General features: G+C 36.2%; 1 protein-coding gene across 2 annotated transcripts in view; it reads left to right on the plus strand.

The window, feature by feature from the left end:
• The window catches only part of CLPX (caseinolytic mitochondrial matrix peptidase chaperone subunit X), a 36,044-nt gene extending 22,595 nt beyond the window's left edge, over window positions 1–13,449 (plus strand). For both annotated transcript variants that reach the window (XM_037155612.2, XM_053670040.1), the window contains 8 exons: window positions 131–307; window positions 666–830; window positions 1,685–1,773; window positions 2,748–2,912; window positions 6,220–6,519; window positions 8,225–8,317; window positions 9,534–9,640; window positions 10,835–13,449. In XM_037155612.2, the coding sequence (XP_037011507.1) occupies window positions 131–307; window positions 666–830; window positions 1,685–1,773; window positions 2,748–2,912; window positions 6,220–6,519; window positions 8,225–8,317; window positions 9,534–9,640; window positions 10,835–10,925 (1,187 nt within the window). In that variant the 3' untranslated portion in view covers window positions 10,926–13,449. The remainder of the gene's footprint in view (window positions 1–130; window positions 308–665; window positions 831–1,684; window positions 1,774–2,747; window positions 2,913–6,219; window positions 6,520–8,224; window positions 8,318–9,533; window positions 9,641–10,834) is intronic.
• The last annotated feature ends 201 nt before the right edge of the window (window positions 13,450–13,650 follow it).

Below are 13,650 nucleotides of genomic sequence, written 5' to 3' on the forward strand. Positions count from 1 at the left end.
AGGTAAGACAGATTGCCAAAATATTTAAATTTTTGTAAATAGGTGATTGGTTTTAGATATAAGGTTTTAACGGGCGTATTGTCAAGTAAAATGCAGTGAAGCTCTAGTAATCCCTGTGGCACTCTTTCAGAATTGCTTCAGATTGCTGGGATCAGTCCGCACGGTAACGCTTTGGGGGCGTCAGTGCAGCAGCAGGTGAACCAACAAATGCCTCAGGAAAAACGAGGGGGTGAAGTCTTGGATTCCTCCCATGATGACATAAAACTTGAAAAGAGTAATATTTTGCTGCTTGGACCAACTGGGTCAGGTAAATAACTTCCTGAAAAAATTGTACTACTCATTTAAAAAATAGAATATAAATAATTCTGTAACCCGTGTTTTATGATTGGGAGATCCTGGATCTTGAGAAGAGAATCCAAGGCCAATCTTATGCATACATTATCAGGATTCTGCATAGGCTTCAAGCTGGATTCGAGGCATTGATATTGCCCTTTAGGCCAGTTTCTAACAACAGGGATAATAAAAGTAATATACCATTAGATCGGAATAAAAGTGGAGAAAGATGCAACAGTGATTTTTTTAATTATATGCTATTCAAATTTATTTAGTATTTTTGTAGAGAATTTGTATGTCAACATATTTTTAGTTTCTGTTTCTATTTGTAGGTAAAACTCTGCTGGCACAAACTCTAGCTAAATGCCTTGATGTCCCTTTTGCTATCTGTGACTGTACGACTTTGACTCAGGCTGGATATGTAGGTGAAGATATTGAATCTGTGATTGCCAAACTGCTCCAAGATGCCAATTACAATGTAGAAAAAGCACAGCAAGGTATGTTTTCAGCATAGCTGCTTGTCTGTCCCTCAGTAGGCTATTGAGAAAGCATTCTATTATTAAGAGCTAATATTATTTTGAATCAAGGAGTAAACTGTAATTATATAAATGTAGCCATGCTAAACATTTTCTAGTATACTAAGGACCACCAAGTTTGTTTTGCCTTACTGTCACTAGATGATTACTTGGGTGAAAACTGAATTATTATTCCATTAGATCCTTAATACTGTCATCGTGTTTGCTGTTCTGACTCTCCTCTAGACTCCTAATACTGGGGTGGGGAGGAGAAGGGTGCAAGGACAAGAGCAAGGGCAGGAGCATACAGGATGAATCCAGAACAGATGTTTATTGACCTCTAGGGTGTCATAGATACTGCATTTCTCCTTTCTCCATCTGTCAACTGTCCTTGTTTACGTGAAGAGCTTGCTTGCACTTCCTGTCAAATCCTTCAAGACATATTTTAAGATAATATAGCAATAGTTGAGAAAGAGCCAAAGTTTTGCTAGTATCGCTCTGCATGTACCTCCTGCTTTTACAATATACCTCTATGAGACTCCTAGAATCAAGAACCAGAAACGTTAGTGGGGTGAATAACTATTGTCAGACAATTGATTATCGTACCCAAGTGATATTGTATAAAATAAATTACAAAACATATGCACAAAATGATGAGTGGGAGAGTGCAGTGTTTTGGGTTTTTGTTTTCTTTTAATCACATTAAGCCATTGAATAAGTGAAGTGTGAAAGATCAAATAACTTGGCTCTCTGGCTGCCTAGTCTTTTGAAGCTGAGGTTAACTATCTTGTGTGTATCTTTTTCATATTATAAATAAACTCCTCCTTAAATTATAGGAATTGTCTTTCTGGATGAAGTAGATAAGATTGGCAGTGTGCCAGGCATTCATCAGTTACGGGATGTAGGTGGAGAAGGCGTTCAGCAAGTAAGCAGTTGAATATTTTGTTCAAGCCCACTAAAAGGAAGGGAATACATCAGCCTCCCAATATTGTACGTTTGGTTTCATATTTAATTAGATTCTGTTTGTTTATTTTTCCCACCCCCAAACTCCACATACCATTTTAAAGTAGTTCAGATCCTAAGAGAAAGCTTATTGGCAATTTTAAATACCAAATGACCTTTTTAAAGATATTAAAATTATTTTAAAGAACAGGAAAAAATGAAATGTAGTTTTTGTTTGTTTTATGCTCAAGGGCCTAGTTAAAACATTTCTAGAGGATTCTTCAAGTTCTGGTTCTAACTAGACACAATGAACTATGTACATGTATCTTATTCTTTTCACTTAGTTAGAAAATGGGATAAAATAGTGTTTCATTCCTTGTAGAGTCATAATTAAAGTCCAAATGGTACATTGTTTAGTTAAACCTTTTACTAGTAACTAATTATGACCTAAACTACAGGATAAGGAAAATTGCTTTCTTTTGTTGACAAAGACATAGAGAAGTACAGTCGCAATAAGAAAATATACTGGATAAATTGTTTGTATAAAGGCATCTCAAAATATAGATGCTCTCAAAGTTTAATACTAGGAGTAGAATATTTATACAGAAGACAAATCTTTAACTTTTTTCCAACTCTCAGTGTTCTCGCAATGATTGGGTACCATCTCATAGAGTCATAGCTCTATCTTTATGTTGGAATTACGTCTGTACCATCAAAAACAACCTCTCAGTTGACTATTTCCTGAATGCATCAGGAGCCCTATAACTATTCCACCTAAATTTAGGAATTATTAATGTGATAGTATAACTTAGTTGTAGAAATATGGGAGTTTTCTTTAGTTATGCTCATTGACCATAACCACATTATTATTTTCCCATTAAATTCCACTATCTAAAGTAAAATAAATAATACACTTATAAGATGATGTTATAAGTCAGTCATTCATTCTTTATTTAGGGCTTACTAAAACTACTAGAAGGCACAATAGTCAATGTTCCAGAAAAGAATTCCCGCAAGCTACGTGGAGAAACAGTACAAGTTGATACAACAAACATCCTGTTTGTTGCATCTGGTGCTTTCAATGGTTTAGACAGAATCATCAGCCGGAGGAAAAATGAAAAGGTGAGTTTTTCTGAGGGGTTCCTGGGGTAGAGAGCATTTGAAGTCACAGAGGATGGACACTCAGTTTCTATTCTCATATCTGCTGGCTGCTAATTGTGAGTTTTCAAGAGTTAGGTTTTCTCAGAGCATACCAAAAACATATTTCTAGTTTTTTTTCTTTTTAATTTCAGAATAGTAAATTAGAAGATTTCTAAATATCACCTCTATATGGGCATTTTTAAAGTATAACGATTATTTCAATTTTATGTTTTATTTAAGGAGTTATTTTATTATTTGAGGTAGGTGCTATAACAGTAAAATTTCTGTTCATTCTTGCTCAGTTCACTGAAGTCCAATGAGGAGCTTGTCTCCCCTGCCCCTGCCCGTAGATCACCGCTGACGTTCCCAAATGGAAGGAAGCAGTTTGGGGATTGGAGGAAGGGTTGTGAATCCCACATAGTTTTACAGATGTTTCTTAAGCATTTTTATAAACCTTGATTTTAACTGAAACATATTTCTTCATATCATCAAGGTATATGCCCAGAACCTATTTGTTGGTTGATCGTAATAAAATATAATATCAACATAGAAGCCCAAAAGACCTGCATTTTTCATGTTTTTGTGTTTTACATAATGTCTAGCCACAAATGATCCCTTTTACATAACATGGTATGCTTCCTAAATGAATATATCATAGATCAACTCTCTGCTGTTACCATTTGCTTTAAGTTTCTCTCCTTGGCTTTTCATGCACTAGTTGCAGTAGCAGGCTTAGTAGTAGTAAAAATGCAGTGCTGCTAGTAGTGTGGTGGTACCCATGGTGGTAACCACGGTAGTGTGGTGTGGTTACTACAGGCTGGTAACCTGGCAGTGTAACTCCTCTGCATGGGCTAAAGGAGAAAACTCTTGAACATATAGTGACAGAGAGAGCCCTGTGATGCTATTACTCCTCAGTACCAGGCCTTATTCAGCATGGGTAGGGTTATATTTTTATTTTTCATGTTATTAATTTGTTGGGGGGCTTGCTTCTGAAATTCTGAATAAATTAGCCTAACAAATTAGAAAGAAGTTATTTCTCTGTGTGTGTGTCAAAGGAAGAGAGAAAGACTTTATATTTGAAATTCTGTGACCATAGGCAGGGATGTTCTGATATTTATTTATAATTAATAATTTGAACAAGAATTTGAAGTTGGAAACATATAGAAAAGAATAGTAAAATATAATGTAAGAGCCCTGGCTGGAGTGCCAGCCTGCGAACAAAGGGTCGCTGGTTCGATTCCTCATCAGGGCACATGCCGGAGTCGTGGGCCAGGTCCCCAGTTGTGGATGTGCACACAACAGGCAACCACACACTGATGTTTCTTTCCCTCTCTTTCTCCCCGCCCCTCTAAATGAATGAATTAATTAATTAATTAATTAATCTTTAAAAAATAATGTGAGAAAAGAGGTAGGAAACATAGAAAGAAGGTTTAGGGCATATGTGGTCTTCAGGAGAGATAAAGATTAAAAAAATAGTTTGTCTCCCTGGCTGGTGTAGCTCAGTGGATTGAGTGTGGGCCTGTGAACCACACAGTCGAGGTTCAGTTCCCCGTCAGGGCACATGCCTGGGTTGCAGGCCAGTTCCCAGCAGGGGACTCACAAGAGGCAACCACACATTGATGTTTCTCTCCCTCTCTCCTTCCCTTCCCCTCTAAAGATAAATAAATAAAATATTTTAAAAAATAGTTTGTCACATAGATCCTTTATGAAAAGGAGGCAGGCATAAGAATCTTCAACAGTGATTTTATGGAGGATTAAACACATGCATGTGGCTACTGTTTTATCAACCTTCATTGAAAGCCCTGGGTACAATAGTAATATATTCCTACCATATCAAAGTGCTTGTAGGCCTCAGTTTTATTCCTTTAGAATCAGGGCTGTCCAACCTTTTGGCGTCTCTGGGCCACACTTGAAGAAGAAGAGTTGTCTTGGGCCACGCATTAAATACATTGCAACACGTAATCACAAAAAAATCTCATAATGTTTTGAGTACATTTACAGTTTTGTGTTGGCCCGAAAGCACCCAGGGGCCGCAGGGTGGGCACCCCGCTAGATCGTGCTCTGCGCCACCTCAGTCTCGTTGGCAAGCACGTGTTCATCCTTCAAGACTCAGTCTGTTAAATGATTAGGAAGGTCCTCTATGAAGGCTTTCTGGATCACAGCCTACCCTCATGCCCTGGATGTGCCTCTTTTCCTCCTTTCCACTGTCACTGTTCCTGGACAGTTGTGCTTTATTGCACCTGTGACACTGTAATGACACCTTCATGTGTTCTCTAAACAAATTCTTGTAGGGTAGGAGCTGTGTTCAGATTTGTATCCCCAGTGTTTTATTATAATGCTTAATATTTGTACTTATATAATAAATATATATTTATTACTATAAATGCATATGTATAACATATGCTTAATAAGTGCTTAAATTATTAAAAGGCATTTTGCTTTCCAATACACTAAGGTCCATGTACACAGCTTAGAGAATCACAGGAACTGATTTTTAACTTAAGCTGTTTTCTCACACAGCATGTGCTTATACTTTTGAGAAAAGCTGTATGACATATCAAAATTAAACTTTCTGATAGTTGCCTAGAGTATAGTTCTTTTATATTGACTGAAGCAAGGTCCATACACCTTAGATATCCAACCTTTTGCGGCAGTTTGCATTCTTGTTTGATGTTATCCTTATATGTTCTTTATAAAATCTAATCTTAAATTATTCTGATTGATAGGTTGATATGTGTAACCCTAAATCATAGGTTAGCAGTGACTTAAGATACTGGTGGATAATTCTTTGTAAGGCTGCTTGTTTCATAGGCAGTAGTTCTGTTTACAGTATTACAAAGTTAACTTGGCTACACAGTAATTACTGTCTCCATTGTCACAGTTTTTACACAGTTTGGAAACCACACTAATTCAGAGGTCTCAGAAAAACCCTGCAGCATCATTATCTGAGTTCTAGGGACTTCTATAAAAGTCTAAGGGACTTTTTATAGTTTTTACTTGTCTGCTTTTTCTAGAAATTATTCTTTGAAAGTTGGTTGTTATATAGGGGCTAGGTTCTGAATTCTGAAGGCAGATAGACCTGAGTTCAAATCCTGCCTTTACCAGTTACACCACTGAGGGTCTGTCCAAGGTATTAGGTACTTAACCTCTCTAGGCCTGTTTGCTTCATTGTAAAATGTGAATGGTAATAGGACTTTATGTTACAAAGATCACATGAGATGTACATGCAGAGAACTTAGTACATTGTAACTTCATCCGTTATTTATCACATCCATCTGTTCTTTGGCAGTATCTGGGATTTGGAACACCAGCTAATCTGGGAAAAGGCAGAAGGGCTGCAGCTGCTGCTGACCTTGCCAATCTAAGTGACGAATCAAACACTCACCAAGACATCGAAGAGAAAGATAGATTATTACGTCACGTAGAAGCCAGAGATCTCATTGAATTCGGCATGATTCCTGAGTTCGTGGGGCGGTTGCCTGTGGTAGTTCCTTTGCACAGCCTCGATGAGAAAACACTTGTACAAATACTAACTGAGCCACGTAATGCTGTTATCCCCCAGTACCAGGCGTTATTCAGCATGGATAAGGTGAGATTTTGATTTTTCATACTTTGTCCATTTATGGGTTTTTTTGTTTTTTAGCATAAGACATAAAACAAAAAAAAAGTCCTGCTAATGTGGAATACCAGACTATTCCTCACTAAATATGGATCTAGGAATCAGGGAATGTACATTTTGTTATATTAGACATTTGGGAGTTGGCTTTGTATTTTCTTTTTTTCAATTTTACTTTAATTGTTCAAGTACAGTTTTCTGTCTTTTACTCCCAGCCCACCCCACCCACCCACCCCTCCCCACCTTGTGTTTTCTTAATTAAAATCTTCATTAAAAATCCCAAGATACATATGTATTATTTCAGTAGTCTACTCTCCACCCTTCAAGTCAGACACACAGGATTGTCCTTTCAGCATTGATACTCTAAATGCTTTTATTCTGATATACTGCTTATACTCTTATATACTTTTTTCTATAAAGTTGTATTAACTCCCACATCAACTTCTCTGCAGCCAGTCACCTGGAGGTCACTCAAGCCCCCAGAGCCAATCAGATAGCAGATGTTTTTGGGTTTTATGAACTTGGTGTCTCTAAAGATTAGTCTTCTCTCTATTGCCATTGCCACTACCTCAGCTCAAGCTCTTTTATCATTCCTGACCTCACCCATTCATTGGTTCCTAATTGGTCAGTCTCCCTGTCTCAGATGTGTCTCTGACCATCACCACCATCATTATCTTCCACTTTACTTCCAGAGTGGATTATGTTAAATTACTGAGCACAGTGCCCAACAAACAGATATTAAGTTCTTAATAAATGTTTATTGAATGAATAAACATAAAGCTAATTATTTTACTCCCCTCCTAAAATTCTTCAGTGCTCCCCTGGTCTTATTTAGATGCCCCTGCTTTGGTGTTCCCTTAGCATGATATGCACGTGCTGTGACAAAAATAGTAGTTGGCTTCCTTGTCACCTTCCAGTAGACCAAGTCCCCTGAGGGCAAAGAGGGCGTCTGGTTCGTCATTCATTCTCTAATATATAAGTACATAGGGGTTCAGTGATTGTTGAGTGAAGTCCTGGAAAGTCCATGTTAATCTAGAAAAAAGGTTCTTCAAGGATTAAGGATAAACTTGTTATTCATAAATTGATACCTTCTTACAGGTTAATTGATAGAAACAAGTGGTTCTTGAAGGCAAGATTCTAGAAAACTATGAGAGAGAAATACCTCACTTAAAATTTATATTTTCTAAAGGCAGAAATTAATAACCAAAAGTTGTTTAGTACTAATATTTTGTGAAATATGATATTCCAAAGTACTTTGATTTTCTTTTTGGTATATTAAATTCTCAATAATTTGAACTCTATTATGAAAGTGTGATAAATTAGAAAGACTTGTCTAACATTTTACCTTTGTTCTATAGGATGAGGAAGTTAGTAACACTCTTTAAAATGTATGTTTTCTAGTAAGAAACTGATAGTCTAAAAGTGCTTTATTCTGAAAGGGGATAGATAGAGTCAGTCAAGATTCTGGCCCCGTATTTCCAAGTATTCGTGAATCAGTGCACTTACCCTTCTGGCGCTCTTTTAACTGTGAAGTCAGGGCATCGGTTCCTTTTGGTTCTAAACAGACCAGTAATGGTAGTAGGTAGTAATAGTTGATAGATCAAATGCTATATGGTTATATTAGGAAAATATCATTAAGTATTATTTAAGTTCTCATTTATTTTAAATGTATTGTTAGTGTGAGCTGAACGTTACAGAGGATGCTTTGAAAGCCATAGCCAGACTGGCACTGGAACGAAAAACAGGTGCACGAGGTCTTCGGTCCATAATGGTAAGTTGATCTCGTTATTGCAAAAACTAGATTACTTCTTCACCTGAGTGGAGGGAATATTAGGCCTTCATGTTTTTTCTTTGGAAATATATCCAAAGAATTGATCAGGTGTTCTTGTGATTTTTTTTTTTGCCACAGTAGATTATGTTTTTCTTTCTAAAAAGTGTTTGCAACAAAGGACACACATAATATGATCGATGAAATAGAAAAAAAACAGGATCAAGGGAGAGAAAATTACCAAAAATTCTACACAGGCCTTTTGATTGAGCCCCAGAGTGCCTTCTCAGACCCAATGAAATCCTCATTTTTGTTGTTTGCTTGAAATTAACTTGCAGATACTGTGACACTGTACTCCTAAAATTTTTAGTATGGTATGAACTCACTATTTTTTATTTTGTAACAAGTCTGAGAAATCCAGTGTAGTTTTAGCCACAGCCCACTCTCTTCCATGAGTTCTCTCCCTACCTGCAAGGTCTGGCTGTACAGTGAGTCACTATTTCTCTACGTGCTCCCAAAGCAAGGTCATGTTCTTATTTTCTCTTAAGGATTTCACTGCTAAATATTACTTCTCTCATCTCAGTGGGACAGTTTGAAATTATACTCTTTAATAAGGCCTACACTTCAGGTGCTGCTGTTTAAGGACAGATTTATATAAACATGCAAACTAGAAGAGTAGGTGATAGCATTGACTTTTTCTAGGAAATCTGATGTACTCAACCAGTATTTTCCTTAAGGTAGAATATAATCCAGCCCCTACCTGTAGGTGAAACTAGTTTTCCTTAGTAAGCAATTTTAGATCTATTGAAGCACTTGAGACAAATGCTTGTTTGAAGTCATAGTCAGAATTAAAGAGCCTCATAGAGATGATTTAGGATGAAATCATTTTTCAAAGTAAGGATTACCAGTTGACCTCCTCAGTCAGAGAATATGCCAGGAATGGTTTTGAAAAACATCCAAATCCAAAAACAGGCAGAGAAGTACAGACAAATAGCCTTCCCTTATAGAATGACTTTTTTCTGAATTTAGTTATAAACTGTTTTAATATGAAGAATATAAAAGCTTTTATGCTGACTTTTGCAACATTCAGTTTGTGGTACATAATAGGGATTCCATACTATTTGTTGAGTTAATGACTTTGATTTGTAGCTGGTAGAATACAAGTATGTTGTGTGTAACCTCAGTTTTCCATGTCATTCATTATTTTTTATCTTTTTAGGAAAAGCTTTTATTAGAACCAATGTTTGAAGTCCCTAATTCTGATATTGTGTGTGTGGAGGTTGACAAAGAAGTAGTAGAAGGAAAAAAGGAACCAGGATACATCCGGTAAAGTGTACTGTCAAGCTAGAATGATCTAAAATTTAAGATCAGCTCTGTAGTACTAGTGGTTTATCGTAAAAATCCTTATATTCATAAGGGAAGCAGTAATCATGAATTTTCTGTAGAAAAATGTTCTAATTTTGATTTATAAATAATAATTTGTGAGTCTTTTGAAAACTGAGTTTCAAAATTGGCCTCTACTTTTTCCCCTAATGAAGATTGAAAGAGATACACAAGTAATCCAAATGAAAAGATTTAAATGAACTTTACTGCTAATTCTACTAATTTGTGAATGACTTGTTTTATGTCTTTCACAAGACCAAAACTTTGTGGACATAATTATTCTCTCATTTGTATTGTATCAGTTGACAGATTTGATACTTCTTTCACTGTTGATCTACTCCTGGGTCAACAGACTTTCTTTTTAAGGGCTAGATAAGCATTTTGGAGCCATACAGTCTGTATTGCAACTACCCACACTTCCTCATAGCATGAAAGCAACCATACACAATCTATAAATGAGTGTGTCTGTCTTCCAGTAAGTCTTTCTTTACAAAAACAGGTGATGGGCCTGCAGGATATAGTTTATTGACCTGATCAATAAATATTTATTATACAGTGTTTCACATTAATGTTACCCGTACAGAATTTAGGCTTCTGTTTTAACTTTCATAAGACATGTCTTCTGTTTGCTTATCTTCTAAGATAATTTAGGAGACAGTTGATTGATTCTGAACAACTTTTGTCATTCAGACAATCTGTAGTTTTTTTATGACATTACTATCTAAAGCAATTGTGGTCCAATCATAATTCTGATTAGTCTGAGTCAAGTCAGGTTTGGTTGGAAGCTGTCATCTTCTTTACCATAGACTTATGTTAAAAGTTAAGCAGTTGAGTTGAAATAATAGATTTTAACTTTTTGCTGGAGAAATGGATTTTTTAAGCCTTAAGAATTGAAGCCCTGTTGTCTGTTTATTTCAGTAACACATCTGTTAGGGAAAATGTTAGGAAAATTACTTACAACTCTTGGTTGTATGGTCTAAATCTTTCCCGTATTTCACCACTAAGCAATCTTAATATTAAGAGTGCTCTTAGTATTTTTATGGCATTTTTAGCAAGGTGGATTAATTTTTTCAGTCTAGAAATCATGGGTACCCCTCATTTTTACTTAAAAATAATCCTGATGGCTTTTCATTTTAGGGCTCCAACAAAGGAATCCTCTGAAGAGGAGTATGATTCTGGAGTTGAAGAAGAAGGATGGCCTCGCCAAGCAGACGCTGCAAACAGCTAAACTGTCAGACTTTTGTCCTGTATATGAAGCTTTTCCTTCTCATGTTTAGGATCGTGACTGTCCCTGTAGTCTGACATTAAAGCATTGGGTCTGTCTTGGATATCATACGTGGTCAGAAGTCTTTAGGATAAAAATCAGATCATGGGTATTAGGTAACATCACGTTGATTGGTACAGAGGAGGACACTCTGTGGACTTTTACACAGTGTTCAGAGATAAAGTGTACATTATTTTGGTTCAGTTTTTTAAAAAATATGCTTAAACAAAATTCTTAGGAGTTCTTTTAAGCAAGCAGATGTTACAATAACTGTGGATTTTACAATAATGTTACTCTACAAATGGGAAAATAAATTCTTTAAAATTGAAGATTGAGATACTATTCTTTAGTTTAGTCTTTTTTACCCATATTTCTTTCCTGAAAATATCAAGTTCCCAAGTAGTTAAAATTTTCATGGAAAAAGTACCCTGAAGAACCACATTTTAATAATTCCTTTAGCTTTATTCCAGTATTCATAATATTCCATTGTTATTATGAAGCACCTATCCAAGTATTTCATAATAGTGATGGAAGTGAGGTATTCTTAGTCTCACCTGCTAATGCATGACACTAATTTTCCAGTTGGTACTCTAAAAAGGGCCGTTCTCTTGCTGACTTGTCTGATTTATTTGCTGTCTTTAATGCATTTTAATGCCATGAGTGAGCAGATGGAATTGAAGTCTGCCTTCAATCTTCAGAAAAAGATGACATCTAACCCTAAGAGTAGCATGCAGCAGCAGTCATAGTCACAGCCGTGCGCTGCACTGAATAAAATGTCCTGATGTTGTGCATTTGCCTAAAGTACTGAGCTAGTTTTTTGTCTTGTTTTATTTTGGTTTTTTTTTGTGCTGGATATTGGTCTAATTCTTTGGCTTCCTAGAACATTAAAGAAAACTGCGCTTTGCTGTCAGCATAAGTTAATGTGTTCACACTAAAATATAAATTGTTAATCTGCATTATAGAGTGGGGCAAAAGGTTTACTGTTCCTATGGAAAATAATAATCATTAATAAATAATAATACAAGAATAAACTCTTGTGTTTTGTGTACTCACAACTGTAAACCTACTTTTACCCCACCCTGTATAAAATTAAGCAGTGGGGAAAATTTGGGGGACTTAAAAATGAAAATATTTGTTTCCATAAATATTAAAATATTCGGGTAACTTTTAAGCTTTTTCTCTTGTAATGTTGATACAATTTTCTATACTATTCATTCAGTTCAAACGTATTTGGAGTTGTTTAAATCTAAATACATTGAGGTATTCATTTTTACTTTTTGGTTTCTAGACTCTTGAGTTTTCCTTTTACCCCCTTTGTTAGGAAGAGAACTTTACAGCCATCAGCATATTCTCAGTGCTGTTGATGAAGAGTTGGACTTTCTGGGGTATAGTCAGGGATGTGAGGTACCTGTTCATGGTTGGAGTAGGACCAGGAGTTCACATTTGCCAAGTGTTTAAGCCCAGTTGCTACAATAGAACAGAAACAGGTATCTTTCTGAGTCTCCCTAGTAACGGTTAAAGTGTTTCTCAGGAAGCCTTTCCTATTATACCTGTTCATTATCTCTCTCTTACAGCACCATTATTTCCCTTTTGTAGAGTGAAAATCGAGGTAGCTACTAAATAAATTAAGGGTAATCCTCCAGGAATGGACTGGGAGACGTTTTAGTCACAACAACTAACTTTGGTTTGGAAGTTGTTAACAAAACATAATTGATGTTTTTAAATCAAACTCAACTGAGTATAACTACAATTTTTATCTTGACACTTATGTTTCAGCATTTGAATAAAACAAAAGGACTAAATGCCGTGTGGTGGTGTGTCCATAATGCAGTGCCATTTTTAAAAGGACACAGATACTGGGAGCTGCTTTATCCTAATGTTTGGTTAATCCTTGGCACTTTTATATCCTGCTAATAAATTCTCCTGGTTATAAATTCTGTAAACAAAAAGTCCGTTATTAAGGTTTATGTTAAATATTTATTCAAAATCCTTACATAAATATCTTGCATGGGCCCCACACTACGGACACAAACCAAGCTTTTCAAGAAACTTACGAGTCTAGAAGGACAAGCAGACACAAACATCAGCGCATTATAGTAATGGAAGTGAGGTAAACAAGTGTGGTCGCACAGAAGGCAGTGGCTCAGATGGATCTAGAAGAGCAAGCAGGACTTTTCCAGAAAGGAATAATGAAAATAACAGAGATTGGAAACAACGACTAGGGAGTTTGAGGACTTGAGAAATAGGCAAGTGTGACTTCCCCTACTGCTCTGAGGCGACCATTTAATATATTCTGTCCCTCCCCATTCAGCTGAAGACTTTGCTTCATATTTTACTGAAAACCATCAGAAGATGGAAGTCACCTTCCCATCATCAAATCTGTAAATCTACCTGCTTTTAGGACCCAACCTTTTTTTCTCCTGCTAAAACTGAAGAATCCCTTTTACCAAAACTGAACATCATTAAAGGGGATCCCATCATCTCTCTAGACCTTTATTTCTTTTGTCTGTATCTCTACTACATTGTCTCCTTCGGAATCATTCCCAGCAGCATCTAGACACTTTCCTGTCCTATAGCAAACACCCCAAGTTTATTTTCCACTTGTTTGCCTTTCCTACTACACACGGTGAAGACCGTGCCTGTTTCGTTAAGTATAACAGCACCTACCAAAGTGCTTCATATATTTATT

The sequence above is a fragment of the Artibeus jamaicensis genome, unplaced genomic scaffold, assembly GCF_021234435.1.
Source record: "Artibeus jamaicensis isolate MK-2021 breed Jamaican fruit bat unplaced genomic scaffold, CSHL_Jam_final contig_548, whole genome shotgun sequence".
NCBI lineage: Eukaryota > Metazoa > Chordata > Mammalia > Chiroptera > Phyllostomidae > Artibeus > Artibeus jamaicensis.